This window comes from Jaculus jaculus, chromosome 3 (assembly GCF_020740685.1).
Source record: "Jaculus jaculus isolate mJacJac1 chromosome 3, mJacJac1.mat.Y.cur, whole genome shotgun sequence".
Lineage (NCBI taxonomy): Eukaryota > Metazoa > Chordata > Mammalia > Rodentia > Dipodidae > Jaculus > Jaculus jaculus.
This window is the reverse complement of record NC_059104.1, coordinates 173388241-173411518: the sequence shown is the minus strand read 5'-3', so window position 1 is coordinate 173411518 and position 23278 is coordinate 173388241. Positions and strand designations below refer to the sequence as shown.

General features: G+C 41.5%; 1 protein-coding gene across 1 annotated transcript; it reads left to right on the top strand.

Moving 5' to 3' along the window:
* Nucleotides 1-4802: 4802 nt before the first annotated feature.
* LOC101610382 (interferon-induced very large GTPase 1-like) lies at nucleotides 4803-12074 on the top strand. The gene has a single exon (XM_004650914.2). It carries the CDS (start codon nucleotides 4803-4805, stop codon nucleotides 12072-12074), a length of 7272 nt encoding a protein of 2423 aa, XP_004650971.2.
* Nucleotides 12075-23278: the final 11204 nt, after the last annotated feature.

The following is a 23278-nucleotide window of genomic DNA, read 5'->3' as shown; positions in this document are numbered from 1 at the left end:
CTACATATGGTCATCCAACTTGTCCAACACTATTTGTTGAAGATGCTGTATTTTCTCCAGTCTACATTATTGGCACCTTTGTTAAAGATCAAGCAGCTGTAATTGTTTGCTCTAAAGTATGGGTCTTCAATTCTGTTCCATTGGTCTATGTTTCTGTTTTTGTTCCAGTACCATGCTGTTTTTGTCACTATGGCCTCTAATACAACTTAACATTAGGTATGGTGATACCACCAGAGGAGTTTCTTTTGCTGAGGATATGTTTGGATATCCAAGGACTTCTGCCATGCCATATGAATTTTGATATCATTTTTTCAGTCTCAGTGAAGAATCATGCCAGTATTTCTATTTGTATTGCAATAAACCTTTATACTGCTTTGGGTAGAATTGCCATTTTCACAATATTAATTCTACCTATCCAGGAACATGGGAGGTCCTTCCATCTTCTTAAGTCCTCCTCTATTTCTTTCTTGAGTTCTTTTATGTTTTCATTATATAGTTGCTTCATATCCTTTTTTAGTGTTATTCCAAGGCATTTAATTTTTTTGTGGGTATTGAAAATGGTACAGTCTCACTGATTTCTTTCTGTGTATATTTGTCCTTTGCATATAGAAAAACTACTGATTTTTGTGCATTTATTTTGTATCCTGCCACTTTGCTGAAGGAATTTATCACCTTTAGAAGTTTTTGGATGGAGACTTTCAGGTCACTTATATATATAGGATCATATCATCTGCAAATAGGGCTAACTTGACTTCTTCCTTTTCAATTTGAATCCCTTTTATTTCTTTCTCCTGTCTTATTGTTTGGGCTAGTACTCAGAGTACTATGTTGAAGAGCAGTGGTGTTAATGGGCATCCCTGTCTTGTTCCTGATCTCAGTAGGAACTAGTTTTTCCCCATTAAGAATTATTTGGGCTTTAGGAGCTCTATATATATCCTTAATTGTGTTGAGATATAAACCCTACATTTCCAGTGTTTTGATCATGAGGTGGTGTTGTATTTTGTCTAAGGGTTTGGGGGAAGGGGGGTTAGTGGGGGGAAAACAAACACAAAACTAAACCCAATATTAACTGGTACCATAGAAAACTTTCTCCTTGAAGGAAGAATAAAAGACTTAAACTTCAACAGAAGTATGGACACAGTGCCTGAAAAGATGGGCCCTGGAGAGGGAGGGAAGAAGCCTAACATAAAAATTTCATTTGGCTGTGGCATGTAATTCCCAGTACTAAAAATCAGTTGCTACCCACAATGAGCTGTTGATCAGAGAGAGACCTACAAGGTCCACAAATTAAAGATAGGCTTCTGTCAAAGCACTGATTACCACCTGAGGTAAAAGGTAAGACCCTATTGCTAAAGACACCATATGTTCTAATACATAACACTGAGAACAGAGCCAGTCCCCAGAACAAAAGCCCACCTAGTACTGGGAAGCACTACATAGGCAACTGAAGGAAAGTGGCCAACAACATTGTGACCAACCAGGGGTCTCAGCTACTCAGAAGCAAACACCCAGTAAAGATGTACACACTAGCGCAATGGTAGCACACACCCGGATGAGTAACCAGTAGCTTTGTGATTACTACAGATATTTTAGGGCGAATAACTTATAATTAACAAAGTTATTTACTTACAGTTCCAGATGCTAGGAATTCCAAAAATACAGTTCTTATATCTGAGAAGAATCTTCTTCTTTCACTGGCATCACATGGATGAAAGCTGAACAGAGAAACACTCTACAAGTGAGGATCTAAGCCTGTACTATGTAACTTAAAGCCAACACTGAGGATTATTATCCCAGCTCCAAGCCCAGAATTTAGACTCCTTCCTTATAGCTGAGATGTGCAGCCCAGCTGCTGCTCTGCCATGCCATGATGAAACTTCCCCTCAGGACTATGCACTGAAATAAGTCTTTCCCTTCCATATGATGCTTTTGCTCAGAGGTTTTGTCCCAGCAATGAGAAGATAACTGCAACAGCATTGAGATCACACATGAGGTGCAAAGGAGATAAGCACTTAAACCACAGCATTCTGCTGCTAGCCTACCCACACTCACGTCTTTCTTATGCAGAACATACACTCATTGCAATGCAATAGTGCAAAAATCTCAATGCATTCCATAATCAACTCCCAAGAGTTTTGTCTTAGCCAGCTGTGAGAGACAAAGTAGATTTTATCCTGAGGCAAATTCCCCCACTGGCTGTAGCCCTGTGAAATCAAGCAGTTATCTGGTTCCAGATTGCAATAGTAGTGTCCTCAGTGCCAAGCAACACAGGCATAGCTCCACTCCATTTCCCAGAATACCCCAAAAATGTCCCTTTCCCCTTGGGGGAACCTACATTAAACAAAACGGGAATTGGTCAGAATTGTGCCCCAAAAAGGGAATTTCAAGGGAAGCCAATATGAAGCTGAGCTTGAGATTTATTAAAAGATATTTTAACCGAATGTCTTACCCTCAGGTCTTGTTAGAGAGATGCTCAGATAAAGAATAAGAAACACGCAAGTGTGGACTACTTCAGGGAAAGTGTCATTTAAGTGACTTCTTAATGAGTATATACAGTACTGTTAGGGTTTCCACTTATATCTCTAAAGGTTAAGAAATAATCCCCTTTTACACATTAGTCAGAGTATACTTTATAACTAGTTTAAAACCTTAAAGAATTTTATTTTGTGTACAAACTTACAAGGTAAATTTATGAGGCTTATTGTTTACGCTTAGAGTGAAAGGAAAGTACTAAAAGCTCAACGTTATACATCCTTTGTCCCATAAGTAAACACAAGTTATTTACTGCATTTATAATATCTGAGATGTCCAGAAAAAGAAACATTGTATCACTACGCAATTTTGGCTGTATCTGTGGCTCCTGAATTTCCTGCTTCTCTCAGCAGAAAAAGACAGGCCAGATCCAAGATTAAGGGTGTAACTTCTTTTCCAAACTTCCTTCACATGTAACACTAATTTTCCTATCCTTTTATTACATATCAGTAGAACAAGCAAAGGATAGATTCCTATCCCAAAATACACAAATAGGAAAGAAAAAACGAGTGAAAGTCACCATGTAAGTCCTGTGGGATAATATTCAATGGTTAAATAAAACTCAATATTAAAGATTGAGAATGCTCTCCTTTGATTTTATCTCACACATTCTAGACAAGACCTCAGGCATCCTTGCCCCTGTGCTTTTTCTGGGTTGGACTCATCAGGAATTCTCACTGACTGAGGCCTGAGGCCTGAAGAACCTCCTCAAGGCTGGCATTGCAGTGGTGGCTGTGCAGTTCAGGGATCTCAGAGGCAGTCCTTCCTCCATGGCTCTACTCACACAAGAGAAGATTCTGTTGAAGATCTACCTGAACAACAGATGTTTGTAGCATCCTTTGAAATCCAGGTGGAGGTGGCCATATATTTCAACACTTCATGCATTTAAATGCCTGTATAATTTGCATATTTTGGATGCCACCAAGGTTTATGTATTGAACCTTCACTTCGTTGATAAGAACCAAAATTGTACCCACCTGAACCACATTACTGTGGCCAAAATATGTTACCTTAGAATATGGGCTCTGAGGAAGCATGGGGCACAAAACCAGGGGGTCCTTTGAGTTCCTTGAGTCCTCTTTAAAAATCTTCTTTCCTCAATGCCATAGCTTTCTGGATAGAAGATGGGAGGATAGTCTCAAAGGACTCAAATTCCTTTGGTGAAATTCTCCTATTACTTCGGGTAAAGAGTTTATGGCTTCCTCTTCTCCATATTAATCACTTTAACAAATGGTTTCTTGGCTTTAGCTGAAACGAAATGGGAGTTAGGGTGTAAATTGGGGGCTGGAGAGATGGATTAGCACTTGAGCACTTGCCTGTGAAGATTAAGGACCCTGGTTCGAGGCTCAATTCCCCATTACCCATGTAAACCAGATGCACAAGGTGGCACATGCATCTGGAGTTCATTTGCAGTGGCTGTAGGCCCTGTTGCACCCATTCTCTCCCTCTCTCTCTCTCTCTCTCTCCCTCCCTTCCTTCCTCCCTCCCTCTTTCTCTCTGTCTGCATAATGCTCTCAAATAAATAAAAATAAAAAAGAATGTAAGATGAAATTACTAAATTCACATTAAGAGGAAGACAGACAAGTTTGATATCCATTGGCTAAGTACAATAGTACCTTTTGATGGAACAGGGAAAATAGAAGCCAAGAAATTGAAACACGTGATATTTCATCAGATTTGCTATCCAAGGATGTGCACTGAGGACATCTGTGGGGTAGAAATAACACTGATGAAAGAATGGCTACAGAAGAGCATTGGGATCTACACTTCCAGGTATGGTTGATATCAGAGTAGAGAAGTTGATAGTATAATACAAAGATTATATTAAGTAAGACAAGGTGAAAGGAAATGAGTGACAAGCAAAACCAAGCTACAATTGCAAGTAAAAGGATAGATAAGTGCAAATAAACATTAGATGTCTTTAAAAGAGTGACAGAAAAAAATGGAAACAATCAACTTGGGATTCATAACTAAATATACAGAAAGATATTCCATAGGTGGTATAATCACATTTATTTTATAAATAAACACCAAGCTGTAAACTGAACTATATCTTTGACCTCCATCCTTCAGTATAATACTTTCCATGCAGTTTAGTCTGTATTAATGTCATGTACAAAAAATGTGAATATATATATCAATTAAAGGAGAGATAAGGAAGTCTCAGAAAGTCAGAGTTTAAAGCTTTTACAATAATTTTGGCCATGTGGTTGACATTTCCTAAGAGCAAAAAGTATAAAAGACTAACAGTGTCTTTTCTTCACATAGGCATGGCCACAGCAGATAAGCCTCTGTACAGAGGCAAAAGAAAGCAGAATATGGAAGACTTGCTCACAAAAGTGGGATTAAGTGTGGAGTACTGGACACCTAAGCTTCAGGAGCATGCAGGTGTGACCTCTGCCTGGGACTTACAGTTCTTAGAAGAAAAAGACCTCCAGAAGCTCAGGTCCCAGGCACAACACCCATGGGAGAAAAGGGCCCTCGAGAAGCTGCTTGACCTCTCACAGTCAAAGCGCCCTCCAGAGTCCCAGGAGTCTCCAGCAGAGACTGGGAAGAAAAGGCAGAAGCAGGCAGAAGAGGCCCTGCGGGAGCTGAGGGAGCTGCAGTCCGAAGGGAAGCAGAGGCAGGAAGAGGCAGTGAGGAAGAAGGAAGCAGAGCTGAGGCAGGCGATGGACATCCCTGAGCAGTACTGGCCAAAGCCTGGAATGGATCTGAAAGAAGTCACCGAAAACATGCAGAGACATCTCAATCACATGGAGCATGCACTGACGCTCAGGCAAAACCTCCCAGATAGGGATCTGATTAGATGGGCATCTGGAGGCCTGGCCCTGCAGGGAATTTACAAGACCAGCCACCAAAAAGACCTGACAGAGAAGCGAGAAGAGCTACTCAGTGTCCCCAAAGAATTCTCACTCATGGGACCTGAGCAGGGCACAAGGATGGAAACGATAGAATTCACCTCTTCTCAAGCAGAAGCCCAGTTCACCCAGACTATAGAGAAGATGGGCTTTGGGGTCACAATGTCAGCCAAGGGTAGAGGGTGGGGATTCAGTTTAGAAGATAGTACGATTCAAAACAAGCATTCAGAATCAAAGGAAACACACCAATCACATTCTAACCCCACATATTTCTGCTCATGCATGTTCAATTATGTCCCCCTGGCTGCCTACCATTTTCCCAAAGATCAACTACAGCTCTCTGAGTCTGCTCTCCAGGAAATAAAAAGCATTGAAGACTTCCTGGATCACATTGTTGGTCAGAACAGATTCCTCTTACTGAGACACAGGATTGAAAAGTTCTTCCAGAGATTTGGTTCCCATGCTAATAAGGGCCCTGTTCATCTGGGAGGAATCTACTGGTGGAAGGCCATTGCAGAAGGTTTCAAAAGTGAGCATCTGGCTGATGTGAGGCAGCAGGCAGCAGAGGCCCTGGATACTCATGTAAGGAGGAGCTACAGTGGCTTTGGATCTGAAACAGCTCTAGATGAGAACATGTCGAACTCACATTCAAAAGTAACTTCTCAGCACAAGGCTTTTCAAAACTTTCAAATCCAAGTCCAATTATCTGTGGCTCAGACAGGTGGACCACCAGAAGCAGATGGAATTGTCCAGTGGAAAGCTGGCCTTATGGCCAACAATCAAACCTGGTCTGTTGTTGACCGAGGACATCAGCTGGTGCCCATTTGGGACATCATACTTTCCAGCCACAAAAATGATTTTACGAACCCCCTTCGGGTGGCTAACTGCCTGAAAGACCACTACACTGCTCTGACAGACCTCACTGAACAGATCCTGGATGGAGAGGAATTACTGAGTGCTGGAAAGGAAGCCACAATTTTCCTAGAGGAAGTGAAATCCTGGGAGGTTACTGATCCTGAAGAGCAGCTTACAAAGCTGATACATTTCAGACAAATGTTGAGTGAAAAAAATAAAGTTTATGACATTTGGACCAATACATGTCTCACAGATTTAGGTCTGCAGAAATTTATAATCCACACTGTCGACTTTTGCAAAAATTCATCCACCCAGAGCACAGAGTTTATCAAATCTCAGTTACGCAGCCTTCTAGACCCTCATGTGCACAAAGTGACAACCTTTCCTCAGGCTCACTCCATCATGCAGTGGATCCACCAGTCAGAGGCAGAGGAAGAGCAAGTCAGTATCACACAATTTTCTGACTTCATTAAGGCCTTGAAAGAAACCCAAAACAGCCTCATGGAAGTGAACCTCAAATCGGAGTCCCCAGAGGCAGTGGAAGAAGCTCAAAGAAAGGCCACACATGAGGTGACCACAGCTCTCAGCTGCTTCTTGAACCATCTCAGAGAAACAGAGCAGCCAGACATGCAACTCCTGCTTCTCTCCATTGCAGCTGGGGCAGGATATGAGTCTATAAAAAATATTTTTCAACATCTTCTGGGCTGTGTTGAATTAAACTTCCTTCTAGATAAGATGCAAAGTGCTCATAAACAATACCAGGAACTCAAAAATATATCTGACTCCAGATCACAGGCATTCCTAGTGCTTACAGCCCTGACAGCCACAGTAGGAACCACAGCAATTTCTCAAAAAGAGAAAAAACGACGCTTTGCATTAATAAAACAATATATGGGACCATTCTTGTCAAAAGAAGTTTCACATGTGCTCACAAAACTTGAAATGTATCATGATTGGGAAAATATACAGAAAGATTTAAGATTACTCATTGATGGGGTTGATGACGTTACCATCTCTGCTGTGAAGATGGGCAACAGAAAAAAACAATTGCAAATTTTCTGCAGTAAAAAGAATGAACTTTACACACCACAAAATAATGACAACAACAAAAAGGAAGTGATCAAAAACGGACCTTTTCTGGACTTGCTCCAGCGTTTAGGTCTAGAACATTACTACCCGAAAATGATGAGCAGAGCTGACTTCCATCTCATCTACAAGACTTCTGTGTTCAATACACAACCCACATCTGAACAGGAGCTTCCCTTCTATTTCCTACAAAAGCTACTGATGCTGGATTACGGGGTGAGACATCTGGTCTTCAAAGACACTGGAGACATAGAAAACCAGGTCCACACAGGTTCCTCCCATCAGGAAGATGAGGCTTTGGATCCATATGAAGACTTGCTTGAAGACAGTGATGATCTCACTAGCCCTTCCAGCCCCACATCCAAGCCCCACATCCACCCAATGGATATTCAGATGGCCATTTTTCACTGTGCAGATCATTTTGCCAGACCATATATTGTGGGTAAGCTTTCCATTTGTCAATATGCCCTCCCTCTTCTGGTGCCAACTCCCGGAACTGCTCACATTGAATTCTCGCTGTGGTCTCTCAGACAAATTCGGAGAAGCTGGCAAGAAGCAAGTACATCACAACACAAAAAAAGCAGTCACAACAACCAGCACATGTGCCTTGTCCCCACCCCCATCGTGTCCTTCATTAGAGTTGGACATGGCCTCTCTGCTTCCAAGTCTCAGATCATGAACGCTCTTCTCAGTAAGCGAAAACATGATGTGTTTTTTCACAGGCACTGTAGGGGAAGCAGCAAGAACTGTCTCTTGATGGGTGGAGTGGTGGAACTCTGCTGGTACTGTCCTGGTGGGGAGGATGACGACAGATTTGAGCAGTGTGTGACCTTCACCAACCTTCACGGAGATGCAAAGGAACATAAGCGGCAGCTCACCTTCCTGCAGGAGATCTCTTCTGTCATCGTGATCCTCATGTCAGCCTCTGATGACAACAAAGACAACCAAAAAATTGTCCGTGACCTGTGGCAAGCATCCAGACCTGTGATCTGCTTGCTTGATGACAAAGAAAAGACCATGCCTAAAAGTACAGGAAAGGTGAGAATTGGCATCAGGAATAGAAACGAGGCAGAATTAGCAGAGGAGGTCATATCTGCAATCAAACATCAGCTACAGCAATCTGACGCTGCTCTCAGCTTAGAGGAGTGTTCCCTGATTGCTCACAAACATGGATTCCTTATTGATGAAGACCAGAGCGACTGTCAGGAAGCCAAGGCAAAGGCCCAGACCATAATGGCCCTCCTAACAGAGTTGGAGCTCTCTCAGATAAAGGAAAGCTTACTTCCCCTTCAGGGACAACTGTGGCACCTTTGGTGTAAGAAGGACAAAGAACTCTATCATCTGAGGGAAAAGGGGAATCGGAGCATTGAACAACATAAGAATGAGATTGAGAGAGAGAAAAGAATAATTAGGTCCCAACAGTTGCAAAAGGCCTTTCCTCTCAATGACTTAATGCGCTCTGTCCTTGAAATCCTTCAAAGAATTTCACAATCTCAGTGGAAACTTTACTTTTTGCAGTGGCTCAGTATGTTCTTGGAAAACCTGACCACAGCATATTTGCAAAACTTACATGAGAAGCAACGATCTCTCTGGTCAATGGTCCATACAGAAAAACAGAAGACACAAAATAAAAATTCAGTGAAAATCTGGGCGAGTCAGATAGAAGCCATCTCCAAGGAGATCTGCAACTGTACTTTGGGAATTGAACAACTGCTCAGAGAAGTTGCCCAGATCTATGAAGCTCTGGAAGAAAATGACCCCAAAAGAAACAGCCTCTCTGTCTCCCTCCCTGAAATTGCTGCAGACCTGATGATATCTGGTGTCCCCATTGAGCTCATGGACGGGGATGCTTCCTATGTGCCTCTGAAGTGGGTGGAAGCTGTTTTTGACAAGGTCTCGGAGAAGCTCGGGGACAAAAGGCTGTTTGTTCTCTCTGTCCTTGGCCTGCAGAGCTCAGGGAAGTCCACCCTGCTGAACGCCCTTTTTGGCCTGCAGTTCACTGTCAGTGCTGGCAGGTGTACCAGAGGGGCCTACATGCAGCTCCTGAAGGTGGAGGAGACCTTCACAAAGGAGCTTGGCTTTGACTTTGTGCTGGTGGTGGACACAGAAGGACTTCGCGCCCCAGAACTCAACAACAAATCCCAGAATTGGGACAATGAGTTAGCAACCTTTGTCATTGGACTTGGAAACTTGACTCTGATCAATATTTTTGGGGAGAATCCTTCAGAGATGCAAGATATCCTACAAATAGCAGTCCAAGCTTTGTTGAGGATGAAACAAGTGAAAATCTCCCCCAGTTGCCTCTTTGTCCATCAGAATGTGGGAGACATAACAGCTAAAGACCAAACTATGGAAGGCCGACGGCGGCTAGAGCAGAGACTAGACGAAATGACAGCATTAGCTGCTGAACAGGAGGAGTGCCCAGATGTAACCCGCTTCAGCGATGTCATTAAGTTTGATGTCAATACTCAGGTCCACTATTTTGCTCACCTCTGGGATGGCAATCCCCCAATGGCACCTCCCAATCCTCGTTACAGCCACAATGTCCAGGAACTGAAAAGTGAAATTCTTCTGATTGCCCAGCAGGAATCCAAAAGACGCATCATGAAGATATCAGATGTAAAATTCCGGGTTAAAGACTTGTGGGGAGCCCTGGTGAGTGAGAACTTTATTTTCAACTTCAGGAACACCCAAGAAGTCATGGCCATGAACAAACTGGAAACCATGTACAACCAGTGGTCCTGGGAGCTGAGGAGTCACATGCTGGAGTTGCAGAATCAGCTGAACAACCAGGTCCAGAACGGAAAAATCCTAACACTCACAGCTAGTATGCTGGAGACCCCCATTAACAAGAAATATGAAACCATTAAGAAAGGTTTTGAAAAATTCTTTAAGGAAGACCAAGATACTGAAATACTTATTCAATGGAAAGCGAATTTTGAACATAAGCTGCTAATCCTTAAGGATGCCCTTATTTCAGACACCAGAAGGAAAGTGAATGAACTAATTATTCTCAGAAAAGGACAAGAAAGGTTGGATAAGCAAAAGACACACTATGAAAATGTATTATTAGAGAAGAGCCAAAAGTTGGCTTTAAGTGTAAAGGGTAAAGAATTAAGTGATGAAAAATTACATGAGATATTCAATAAACTTTGGACACCTTGGGTCTCTGAAGTGTCATCATCTGTCCCTAATGTCTTTGAGCCTGACATTGATGTGGATTCTGAAAACATACTGTTGGAGTACTTCAAAAAGGAGAAAAACATAGCTGAAAAACTAAAAAGACATTCTGGAGAGTCATTTCAGATTGACTATGATAAACATGTGCAAATGAAAAGAGTATTGGGTTTCATTCCAAAGAGTTTAGCGGTTCGTCATAAAGAGTCCATTAAGATGATTACTAATCACATTTTTTCAAAATATGAGGAGACAATTAACAATATTTGGAGGCAACGGCGAGATTACAATTTGAATGACTTCCATGAAATCCTGAGGCTAATTAAAACAGAAGTAATATCTGTTTCCTGTGAAGAAGAATTCATATTTACAAATAAATACAGCATTGAATTATCTATGTATTTGTTCCAAAGAGCAGCAAAGAGCTTTAAGGAGATGCACAGGGAATTCAAGAGAGCAAATGATCCTGTGAACTATCTGGAAAGTAAGAAAGATGATTTCTTCATGAGTTTTAAGATCTCCTGCCAAGGTGCCACCTCTGTCACATCATTTGTTGATTTTCTGTGGAACAAGCTCCTTCCTGCTATCTCTGCCACCATAAAGGGGAAAATGGCTCCTAGAATAGCTGGGGACATGCGAGCTACCTGCCCTGCATTCAGTGGAAACAGGGCTAACCTGGAGAAACACATTCTCATTTCTCTGGCAGAAGAAGAAAACTTTGATAATTACTGGCAGTATATTCATCATGCTAAATCTTTTTTTAAGAATTACATTGGTAAGCACATTAGAATATACTGTTCAGACAATGGAAGTATAAAAGTAAAGACTCTAATAAAAAGGAGTCTAGATGACATCAGGCACGCCGTCCTCTCTGCCATTCACGAGTCCACAGCAACAGCTAAAGATGACAGCAGCACTGCATCCCGGTGGCTGGATTTGTTCTGTGACAACCTGGGTGACAACTTGGTTTTTCCACGAAGAGATCTGGTAAGCGTTGAACACCAGGAGATAACAGACATCAAGTTTCTCAAAGAAACCATGAGTGCAGCTTTGGACCCTGCCATGAGGAAAGTAGAAGAGAATTGCTCAAGCATGCCCATAGACGAAATGGTGCCTGAAATTGAGAAGATCCTATCTGAACATCTCTGTGGCTGCTGGAAACAATGTCCCATGTGCAAAGCAATTTGCACAAACACAATTCCTGCACATGAAGGTGACCACAGTGTTCCATTCCACCGCCCTCAGGCTGTCATTGGATGCAATTGGTATAAAAAAGAATATTTTGCCCTTGAATGCTGCTCTACATTTGTAGCAAGTGATTGTTTCATGGTTTTTGCTGATGAGCGGAAATTCCCCTATAAGAACTATAGACAGGCAGGAGGGGATTTCGCCACATGGAGCATCACCCCTGATTCATCCACCGAGCCATATTGGAAATGGTTTGTCTGCCACTTCAGATCACAGCTGGAAGAAAGATACAAGAAAACATTTACAGATGAAGGTACAATCCCAGATACATGGACCAGAATCACTAAACAAGATGTGCTTGATGACTTGAAAAAATAATTATCACTAAAGAGTCTTTCAATGTGAGCAAAATCATTAGAGTACCCAACTATTTTTAAAATTAATGATTCTTACAAATAAAATCTTCCATATTCCACCTATAAATGAAATAAGTAAAGATAATTCACTTGAGCTGGAGGGATGTCTTAGCAGTTGAGGCGTTTTCCTGCAAAGCCAGGTTCAATTCCCTAAGGATATACATTAGCTAGATGCACAAGGGGGTGCAAGTATCTGGAGTTCGTTTGCAGCAGCTGGAGGCCCTGATGTGCCCTTTCTCTTTCTCTCTCTCTCTCTCCTTCACCCTCTCACCTCTCCCTCTTTCTCGGTCAAATAAATAAATAAAAATAATTTTTAAAAGATAAATCACTTACTATTTCCATATTTGAAGATTTCCTAGAAATTAAAACCACTTGGATATTTCATCCCATTTCAGTCAGAATGTCTATTGGAAGTAATGACAACTAAGACTGCAGGAGTTCTGGACATTAGCAACTCTTACTCACGGTTACTGGGAATGCAAAAAGGTTCAGTCACTATGGAAATTAGTGTGAAGATTTCTCCAAAAGCTAAAAATTGAACACCATAGGACCTAGATATATCATTCTTTTTTTTTTTTTAAATATCTCATTTTTATTTATTTATTTGAGAGAGAGAGAGAATGGGCATGCCAGGGCCTCTAGCTGCTGCAAATGAACTCCAGATACATGTGCCACCCTGTGCATCTGGCTTATATGGACCCTGGGGAATTGAAATGTGGTCCTTTGGCTTTTCCGGAAAGCACCTTAACGGCTAAGCCATTTCTCCAACTCCCCCTGCCTGCCCCCTTTTTTTTTTTTTTTTTTAAATTTTTATTAACATTTTCCATGATTATAAAATATATCCCATGGTAATTCCCACCCTCCCCACCCCCACACTTTCCCGTTTGAAATTCCATTCTCAATCATATTACCTCCCCATTACAATCATTGTAATTACATATATACAATATCAACCTATTAAGTATCCTCCTCCCTTCCTTTCTCCACCCTTTATGTCTCCTTTTCAACTTACTGGCCTCTGCTACTAAGTATTTTCATTCTCACACAGAAGCCCAGTCATCTGTAGCTAGGATCCACATATGAGAGAGAACATGTGGCGCTTGGCTTTCTGGGCCTGGGTTACCTGACTTAGTATAATACTTTCCAGGTCCATCCATTTTTCTGCAAATTTCATAACTTCATTTTTCTTTACCGCTGAGTAGAACTCCATTGTATAAATGTACCACATCTTCATTATCCACTCATCTGTTGAGGGACATCTAGGCTGGTTCCATTTCCCAGCTATTATAAATTGAGCAGCAATAAACATGGTTGAGCATGTACTTCTAAGGAAATGAGATGAGTCCTTTGGATATATGCCTAGGAGTGCTATAGCTGGGTCATATGGTAGATCAATCTCTAGCTGCTTTAGGAACCTCCACACTGTTTTCCACAATGGCTGGACCAGATTGCATTCCCACCAGCAGTGCAGAAGGGTTCCTTTTTTTCCACATCCCCGCCAACATTTATGATCATTTGTTTTCATGATGGTGGCCAATCTGACAGGAGTGAGATGGAATCTCAATGTAGTTTTAATCTGCATTTCCCTGATGACTAGTGACGTAGAACATTTTTTTAGGTGCTTATATGCTATTCGTATTTCTTCCTTTGAGAACTCTCTATTTAGCTCCTTAGCCCATTTTTTGATTGGCTTGTTTGATTCCTTATTGGTTAACTTTTTGAGTTCTTTGTATATCCTAGATATTAATCCTTTATCAGATATATAGCTGGCGAAGATTTTTTCCCATTCTGTAGGTTGCCTCTTTGCTTTTTTCACTGTGTCCTTTGCAGTGCAAAATCTTTGTAATTTCATTAGGTCCCAGTGGTTAATCTGTGGTTTTATTGCCTGAGCAATTGGGGTTGTATTCAGAAAGTCTTTGCCAAGACCAATATGTTGGAGGGTTTCCCCTATTTTTTCCTCTAGCAGTGTCAAAGTTTCCGGTCTGATGTTAAGGTCTTTAATCCATTTGGACTTAATTCTTGTGCATGGCGAGAGAGAAGAATCTATTTTCATCCTTCTGCAGATATTTATCCAGTTTTCAAAACACCATTTGCTGAAGAGGCTGTCTCTTCTCCAATGAGTATTTTTGGCATTTTTATCGAATATCAGGTGGCTATAGCTACTTGGGCTTACATCTGGGTCCTCTATTCTGTTCCACTGATCTACATGTCTGTTTTTGTGCCAGTACCATGCTGTTTTTGTTACTATGGCTCTGTAGTATAGGTTAAAATCAGGTATGGTGATACCACCAGCCTCTTTTTTGTTGCTCAGTATTATTTTAGATATTCGAGGTTTTTTATGATTCCAAATGAATTTTTGGATTGTTTTTTCTATTTCCATGAAGAAAGCCTTTGGAATTTTGATAGGGATTGCATTAAATGTGTAGATTGCTTTAGGTAAGATTGCCATTTTCACGATATTGATTCTTCCAATCCAGGAACAAGGGATGTTTCTCCACTTTCTAGTGTCTTCTGCAATTTCTCGCTTGAGTGTCTTAAAGTTCTCATTGTATAGATTCTTTACTTCCTTAGTTAGGTTTATTCCAAGGTATTTTATTTTTTTTGATGCAATTGTGAATGGGAGTGATTCTCTGATTTCATCCTCTGTGTGTTTGTTGTTAGCATATATGAAGGCTACTGATTCCTGTGTATTTATTTTGTATCCTGCTACATTGCTGTAGGTTTTGATTAGCTCTAACAGCTTGCTAGTAGAGTCTTTAGGGTCCTTTATGTATAGAATCATGTCATCTGCAAATAGTGATAACTTGATTTCTTCCTTTCCAATTTGTATCCCTTTTATGTGTGTCTCTTGCCTTATTGCTATGGCTAAGACTTCCAAAACTATATTAAATAGAAGTGGAGACAGTGGACACCCTTGTCTTGTTCCTGATTTTAGTGGAAAAGCTTCCAGTTTTTCCCCATTTAGTAATATGTTGGCTGTAGGCTTGTCATAAATAGCCTTTATTATATTGAGATATGTTCCTTCTATTCCCAGTCTCTGTAGGACTTTTATCATGAAGGGATGTTGGATTTTGTCAAATGCTTTCTCTGCATCTAATGAGATGATCATGTGATTTTTGTCCTTCAACCCGTTTATGTAATGTATTACATTTATAGATTTGCGTATGTTGAACCATCCCTGCATCTCTGGGATAAAGCCTACTTGGTCAGGGTGAATGATCTTTTTGATCTACTCTTGTATTCTGTTTGTCAATATTTTGTTGAGAATTTTTGCATCTATGTTCATGAGGGAGATTGGTCTGTAATTTTCTTTTTTTGTTCTATCTTTGCCTGGTTTTGGTATCAGGGTGATGCTGGCCTCATAGAAGGAGTTTGGTAGGATTCCTTCTTTTTCTATTTCCTGGAAAAGCTTAAGAAGCAATGGTGTTAGCTCTTCCTTAAAAGTTTGGTAAAATTCAGCAGTGAATCCATCCGGGCCTGGGCTTTTTTTAGTTGGGAGATTATTGATAACTGCTCGGATCTCCATGTTTGTTATAGGTCTATTTAAGTGATTAATCTCATTTTGATTTAATTTAGGTAGGTCATATAGATCAAGGAAATCATCCATTTCTTTCAGATTTTCATACTTTGTGGAGTATATGCTTTTATAGTATGTCCCTATAATTTTTTGAATTTCTCTGGAATCTGTTGTGATGTTACCTTGTTCATCTCTGATTTTATTAATTTGTGTCTCTTCTCTCTTTCTTTTGGTCAGATTTGCTAAGGGTTTATCAATCTTGTTTATCCTTTCAAAGAACCAACTCTTTGTTTCATTAATTCTTTGGATTGTTCTTTTTGTTTCTAGTTCATTAATTTCTGCCCTAATCTTTATTATTTCTTCCCGTCTACTACTTTTTGGTTTGCCTTGTTCTTCTTTTTCCAAGGCTTTAAGGCGAAGCATTAGGTCGTTTTCTTGCGACCTTTCTAATTTCTTAATATAGGCACTTAAGGCTATAAATTTACCTCTTAGAACTGCCTTCATTGTGTCCCAGAGATTTTGGTATGTTGTGTTCTCATTATCATTTGACTCTAAATTTTTTGATTTCCTTTTTGATTTCTTCATTGACCCAATCATCATTTAGCAGTGTATTGTTTAGTTTCCATGATTTTGTGTATGCTCTATAGCCTTTCTTGCTACTGATTTGTAGTTTAATTCCATTGTGGTCAGATAGAATGCAAGGAATTATTTCAATTTTCCTGAATTTGTTAAGATTTGCTTTGTGTCCTAATATATGGTCTATTTTAGAGAATGTTCCATGTGCTGCTGAAAAGAATGTATATTCTGCAGCCTTTGGATGAAATGTCCTGTATATATCTGTTAGGTCCATATCTTCTATGACCTCATTTAGTCCAGATGCCTCTCTGTTTATTCTTTCCCTGGATGACCTGTCAATTGATGAGAGTGGGGTGTTAAAGTCACCCACCACCACCGTGTTTGGTGTTATCTGTGACCTTAGTTCTAATAGTGTTTGTTTGACGAATTTGGGAGCCCCCATGTTAGGTGCATATATGTTTAGGATTGTAATGTCCTCCTGTTGGAGTGTGCCCTTAATCAATATAAAGTGACCTTCCTTATCTTTTTTGACTAACTTCGGACTAAAGTCCACCCTGTCTGATATTAGGATAGCAACCCCTGCTTGTTTTCTAGGCCCATTTGCTTGAAACACCGTCTTCCAACCTTTCACCCTAAGATAATGTCTATCCTTTGTAGAAAGGTGAGTTTCTTGAAGACAACAAATTGTAGGATCCTGCTTTTTAACCCAGTCTGCAAATCTATGTCTTTTCGTTGGGGCATTGAGACCGTTGATATTAAGAGATATTATTGAAAGGTGTGTGTTTATGTTTGCCATTTGTGTGTGTGTGTGTGTGTTACTTGTTCTACCTGTGCTCTCTTCTGTTAACTGGTATTTGAGTATGGCTGGTTTTTTCTAGGTTCCTTATATGTGTGCTTTTCCTTTTGTTCAGCATGGAGGATTCTATCAAGTATTTTCTGTAGAGCTGGTTTTGTCTTCAGATATTCCTTTAACCTGCTTTTGTCATGGAATGTCTTTATTTCTCCATCTATTTGGATGGATAACTTTGCAGGATAAAGTAACCTTGGTTGACAGTTGTTATCTTTCAGAACTTGGAATATATCACTCCAGGCCCTTCTGGCTTTAAAAGTTTGTGTTGAATAATCTGCTGTAATCCTGATGGGCTTGCTTTTGTAGGTAACTTGATTTTTCTCTCTAACTGCTTTCAATATTTTTTCTTTGGTTTGTGTGTTTGGAAGTTTGAGTATAATGTGGCGAGGAGAGTTTCTTTCTGGGTTTTGTCTGGCTGGGGTTCTAAAGGCTTCCTGTATCTGTATTGGCACCTCTTTCCCAATTTGGGGAAAATTTTCCTCTATGATTTTGTTGAAGATGCCTACTATGCCTCTGGAGTGGAATTCTTCTCCTACTATGCCCTGAATTCTTATATTGGATCTTTTCATAGTGTCCCGAATATCTTGAAATTCCCACTCATACTTTTCTATAAGTTTGTCTTTCTCTTTGTTGGACTGCATTAGGTCTGCCACCTGATCTTCTAGCTTAGATATTCTGTCCTCTCCCTCATCCATCCTACTGGTGAGATTTTCTACAGAGTTTTTTATTTCATTAACTGTGTTCTTCATTGCTAGTAATTCTGACTGGTTTTTCTTTATTATTTCTATTTCTCTATTTATGTCTTGTATTGCCTTCTTTATTTCATTAAATTGGTGTCCTGCCTCTTCTTTGATTCCTTTGATTTCCTCTTTGATTTCTTCTTTGATTGTTTTCATGTGTTCTTTGACCTCTTTGAACATATTTATAATTATTCTTTTGAACTCTTTCTCAGGCATTTCCTCTAACTCTCACTGGAGGACATTTCTGATGCATTAATACTTTTAGGTGGATTTATATCGTCTTGCTTTTTAGTGTTTCTTGTGTTATAATGTATATATTTTTGCATCTTGGATTAAGTTAATGCTTGGATTTTCTAGCTAGCTGTGTATTCTTAGCTGTATCAATTGATTTGGTGTAATATATTTTCAGGGTAGGACCTTAAGGTATTAGGTGTGGCTCTTAAGACTCTCAGAGTATCTACAAAGATGTTCTTAGGGGTTGAGTTTCCCTGCTATAGGAGTATTCAAGCAGGCTGAGTGGAATAATATACTGGTAGATTCTAAAATTTAGCTAAACACTGTACCCATTCCATCAAAAACAGCCCCGAGTATGTATGCAAGAGTAGTTATTATAATGACCAGATCCTCTATCAACAAAGAGGTTTAGATTTCTGGTCTGTTGAGGTATCCAAGTCAGCTTGTGACCAGGTGAGACCCTTCCCTGGTGCAATCCCAGTTACCTTGGGTGATTGTGGTCTCAGTCAAGTTGCTGCCTGGGTCGTCGGGCTGCTGTTCTGATTTCTGGAGCTGGGCACTTGCTTTTCCTACGGGGCAAACTGAGCCCCTGCCGCCGCCTCTGCAGCTGTTGTAGATGCCACCCCCGGAGCCCCCACCACTGCTGAAGCTGCCGTTGCCGTGTCCACCGCTGCTGCTCACCCCGAAGCCGCTGCTGCGGGATCTGTCACCGCTGCCGCTCCTGGGTCCACTGCTGCTGGGGCCACTGGTACCGGTGCTGGAGCCGCTGAAGTTGCTGCCAAATTCTGCTCCTGCTTGGGTCCCGCCGTCAGCCCAAGTTGGCGTGGCCGGGTCCCGGGCCGCTGCTGTGTTCGCTGGAGCTGGGTTCAGGCAGCAGGGGAGGGGAGGGAGCCGCAGCTGTTCTGGTTGTATCGTTTCTCCACGTGTGCTTTTACCTCGCGGTCTGCTCCTCCCTCCGTTGCTCGCTGCCGCTCTCCCCTCACGTTTCCCGAGTTGCGGAGAGCGCGGTGTGAGGGGAAAATCCCGCACCTGGCTTGTCCTGCGGCTCGAGCCGAGAGTCCGGCGGTTTTCTGCCGCTCCGCGGTTGCGGCGGGTAGCTGAGCCGCCCCGGAGCCGCTGTTCCCGCCTGTGCAGGCTCTGGATGCTCTATAACTCTTCCACTTCTCCGCTGCCGCCTCAACTTCCTATACACCTCACTTTTTAGTAAAAGTGTGTATTTTGCTGAGTTTTTTTTGGTCTTTCCCCCCCCCCAGGCTGTTTTGGCGTGGTACCTACGCCGCCATCTTAACCGGAAGTCTAGATATATCATTCTTAAGCATATCCTCACAGGACTCAATATCCTACCAGCACAGAGATGCTTGCAATTCATTTCATTGCTGCTGGATTCATCAAATTTAGTGGTTAAGATACCTGCTGGCAAAGCCAAAGGACCCAGGTTTTATTCCCCATTACCAACATAAAGCCTGATGTACAATGTGGCACATGCATCTGGAGTTCCTCTGCAGAGGCTAGAGGCCCTGGTATGCCCATTTCTTTCTCTCTCTCTCTCTCTCTTAAATAAACATAGTATTTTAAAAGATCACTTGATAATGAAGTTGTTTCACATAGACACAGTGGAATTTATTCAGCCATAAAGAAAAATGAACTTATAAAATTTAAAGGGAAATGAATTGATCTGGAAAAGATTATACTCAGTGAAGTAACCCAGAAACAGAAAGTCAAAATCTGCATATTCCTTCCTATGTGGATCCTAGCTTCAAAAGTTTACATTTATGTGAGTTAGACTAAAAATAGTAGTAAAGGCCAGGATGCTAGAAAGTGGGAGGTCTTAAGGATAAAGTATAAAACATATGTAAGTATAGGGGGAAGGATATTGTGGGTAGAAAGATCAAAGTAGGGTTGTGAGAAGAGATGGAGAGGAAGTGTGTAAGGTGGATTAGTCATGAAATAGATTACACATAAGCCATATGAAGCCAACTCCTTCCTGGCTAATAATATATACATTTAAAAAGGGATTTAGGGAACTGGAGAGATGACTTAGTGGTTAAGGTGCATTCCTGCAAAGCCTAAGGACCCCGGCTCAATTCTCCAGGTCCCACGGAAGCCAGATACACATGGTGGCACATGCGTCTGGAGTTCATTTGCAGTGGTAAAAAGCCCTGGCATGTCCATTCTCTCACTCTCTAATAAATAAATAAAAATAAAAACATCTTGCTGGGTGTGGTGGTGCATGCCTTTTGGCAAAAGAACCATGTAGGTGTGGATAATGCTGTGCCCAGAAGCGATAGATTGTTACAAGAAAATTTCAGTGCTGGGGTGGGATAGATTCCAGTGAGTTGCTGATCAGAGGCCCTTGATTCACCTGAAGTCATACAGGACAGTGCTATGGCTCTTTGTTGCCCACTACAACTAGATGGTAAGACCCTGCTACTGAAAAGTCCATATGCTTGGACTGCAGGTCACTGTTGACTAGCTTCCATGATGCTGAAAAGAGTTATGCAGCCTCTTGGGGGAGAAAAATCATCAAAAGGTCTTAATTAGCAGTGGTCCCTGAAACTTCTACAGCTGACCAGCCATGCCAAGTGTATCAACTACTGCAATGGTGGCATGTCTATGATTGGACTTGAAGCCCACTGTGTGGGAGGAAATTCATGCCTAGTACTGAAAAAATACATCAAAAGCCTATGGCTGTTGTTAAGTTTCCCTCTAAGAGGGAAACTACTACTGTTGACTAACCAAATGGATATATTATATTCTCCAAACTGTCCTCTTAGAGAAGATTCTCTTTTCATATGGCAGTAACTACTAGGATGACTCTTATAAATGTCAGGTTCACATTGCTGGCAGAAAACACCCAACCAAGAGCAATTTGTGGGGAAAAATAGGTTTATTTTGGCTTACAGACTCAAAAGGAAGCTCCACAATGGCAGGGGAAAATGATGGCATGAGCAGAGGGTGGACATAACCATAATACAAGGTCTTTTTTTTTTAATTTTTTATTTATTTTTATTTGAGACCAACAGACAAAGAAAGAAAGACAGATAGAGGGAGAGAGAGAGAATGGGCGTGCCAGGGCTTCCAGCCTCTGCAAACGAACTCCAGACGCGTGCACCCCCTTGTGCATCTGGCTAACGTGGGACCTGGGGAACCGAGCCTCGAACCGGGGTCCTTAGGCTTCACAGGCAAGCGCTTAACCACTAAGCCATCTCTCCAGCCCAATACAAGGTCTGTTAACTAAGCCATAATACCAAAAACCAAAAATAGAATAATAATAATAGAACAGAATAAACACTCATACTGCAAAAGACAGCATTGGGTATAGCAAAGAAATAGTCAACCAATACAAGATTTAAACAGGGAAAACATCAAGTTCTGTAGCTCTAAGTCCAACAACTCTAGTCAGTGACAAATCTCCAAGTCCAATAATTCTAACCAGCAACAAGTTTCTGGAGTTTAAATTCTGTCCCTCCAGCTAGGCTACTCACAGTCCTGGAAAACTTCATCTGGGGCCAGCAGGTCTCTTTAGCAGGCATTTTGTGGTCCCAGCACCTCCACTGGGTCTCCACTGGAACCCATGGTCCATACTCACGGCCCCATGGGGTCTCCGTGCATGCAATCCAGCCAACCTGCCCATGGCCATTTCCAAAACAGAAGACCATGTTTCAAATTTGATGACCCTCTCTTTCCTGCATTTCTTTTTTTTTTTTTAAAGTTTTTTATTTATTTATTTGAGAGAGAGATACAGAAATAGGCAGGTAGACAGAGAGAATGGGCACGCCAGGGCTTCCAGCCACTGCAAACGAACTCCAGATGCTTGCACCCCCTTGTGCATCTGGCTAACGTGGGTCCTGGGGAGTTGAGCCTCGAACCGGGGTCCTTAGGCTTCACAGGCAAGTGCTTAACCACTAAGCCATCTCTCCAGCCCATCTTTCCTGCATTTCTTATAGTCCACAATCCCAGGTAAGGTTCCAATCAGTTAATCAGGAGAAAATAAAGCAGACATTGAAGAATAGGACCCTCCTTCACTGTTCAGGCCCTTCATAAGGCTCTGCATTCTTCCTGTTGTCTCAATGCAGGTCAGCTGGTCCAATCTCAATTGTAGCTGAATGACCAGAAGTATTGGTCCAAACATTTCATTTTTTCTGTGCCATATCGTTATGCCCACACCAATCAGTTTCTACACAATGCAACTCTGTACAAGTTCTCAGGACATGAGCATAACAGCAAGCCTCTCACACAAACTGCTTACAGCCCAATTTAGGTAAAGCTTTTTCCCACTCTCACAAGCCAAACCCCACAGCCCATAGTTCTTACTACATTCAGGTCTTTCAACTCTGACCAGAATAGTCCATCAAGCTGTATTTATAGCACTGCAAGGTGTCTCTTAGGCCAAGGTTTCAAATACCTCCATATTCCTCTCAAAAATCAGCCCCAAAGGGCCAAAAGCCACACATTCAGGTTTCTAGCAGCAATGACCCCACTCTCAGGACCAACTTTCCTGTTGCAGTTGGGTTCACATTGCTGGCAGAAAACACCTGACCAAGAGCAGGAGGAAAAAAAATTTTGTGAGGAAAAAAAAGGGGGGGGGATATTTTGCCTTACAGACTCAAGGGGAAGCTCCATGATGGCAAGGAAAAATGATGGCATGAACAGAGTGTGGACACCACCTCCTGACCAACATCAGACAGACAACATCAGTAGGAGAGTGTGGCAAACACGGGCTAGAGAAAGTTGTTTATAATCCTCATAAGCCTGCCCCCATCAATATACTGCCTCCAGTAGGCATTAATTCCCAAATATCCATTAGCTGGGAACCTAGTATTCAGAACACCTAGGTTTATGAGGGACACCTAAATCAAATCAGTGTAACTCTGAACTCAGAAAAGTGCTGAGAAGTGGAGTGTTTAGCACTAAGTGAAACATATTCATCACACCCTTCAATGCTCAGAGACCCTTTGTTGAAAAGGTGGTGGCAAGAACCTAAGAGCCAAAGGAAGGGTTGGAGTGATTCGCAATACTATCTTCCAGATACAGTGGTCATGTTTCATTTGCTCACAGTCTACATACACAGGACATACATAAGAAGAAGGAAACAAATGATGACATCAAAATGGAAGAGACACTAAGGCTAGAGAAATAGCTCAACAGTAAAGGCACTTGCCTATCAAGCCTAACAACCCAGGTTCAATTCCCAGTATCCATGTAAAGTCAATGCACAAAGTGGTGCATGCATCTGGAGTTTGTTTGCA

Bases quoted from the DNA above. Each gene is read 5' to 3' on its own strand.
- LOC101610382 (XM_004650914.2), top strand. From the start codon at position 4,803: ATGGCCACAGCAGATAAGCCTCTGTACAGAGGCAAAAGAAAGCAGAAT.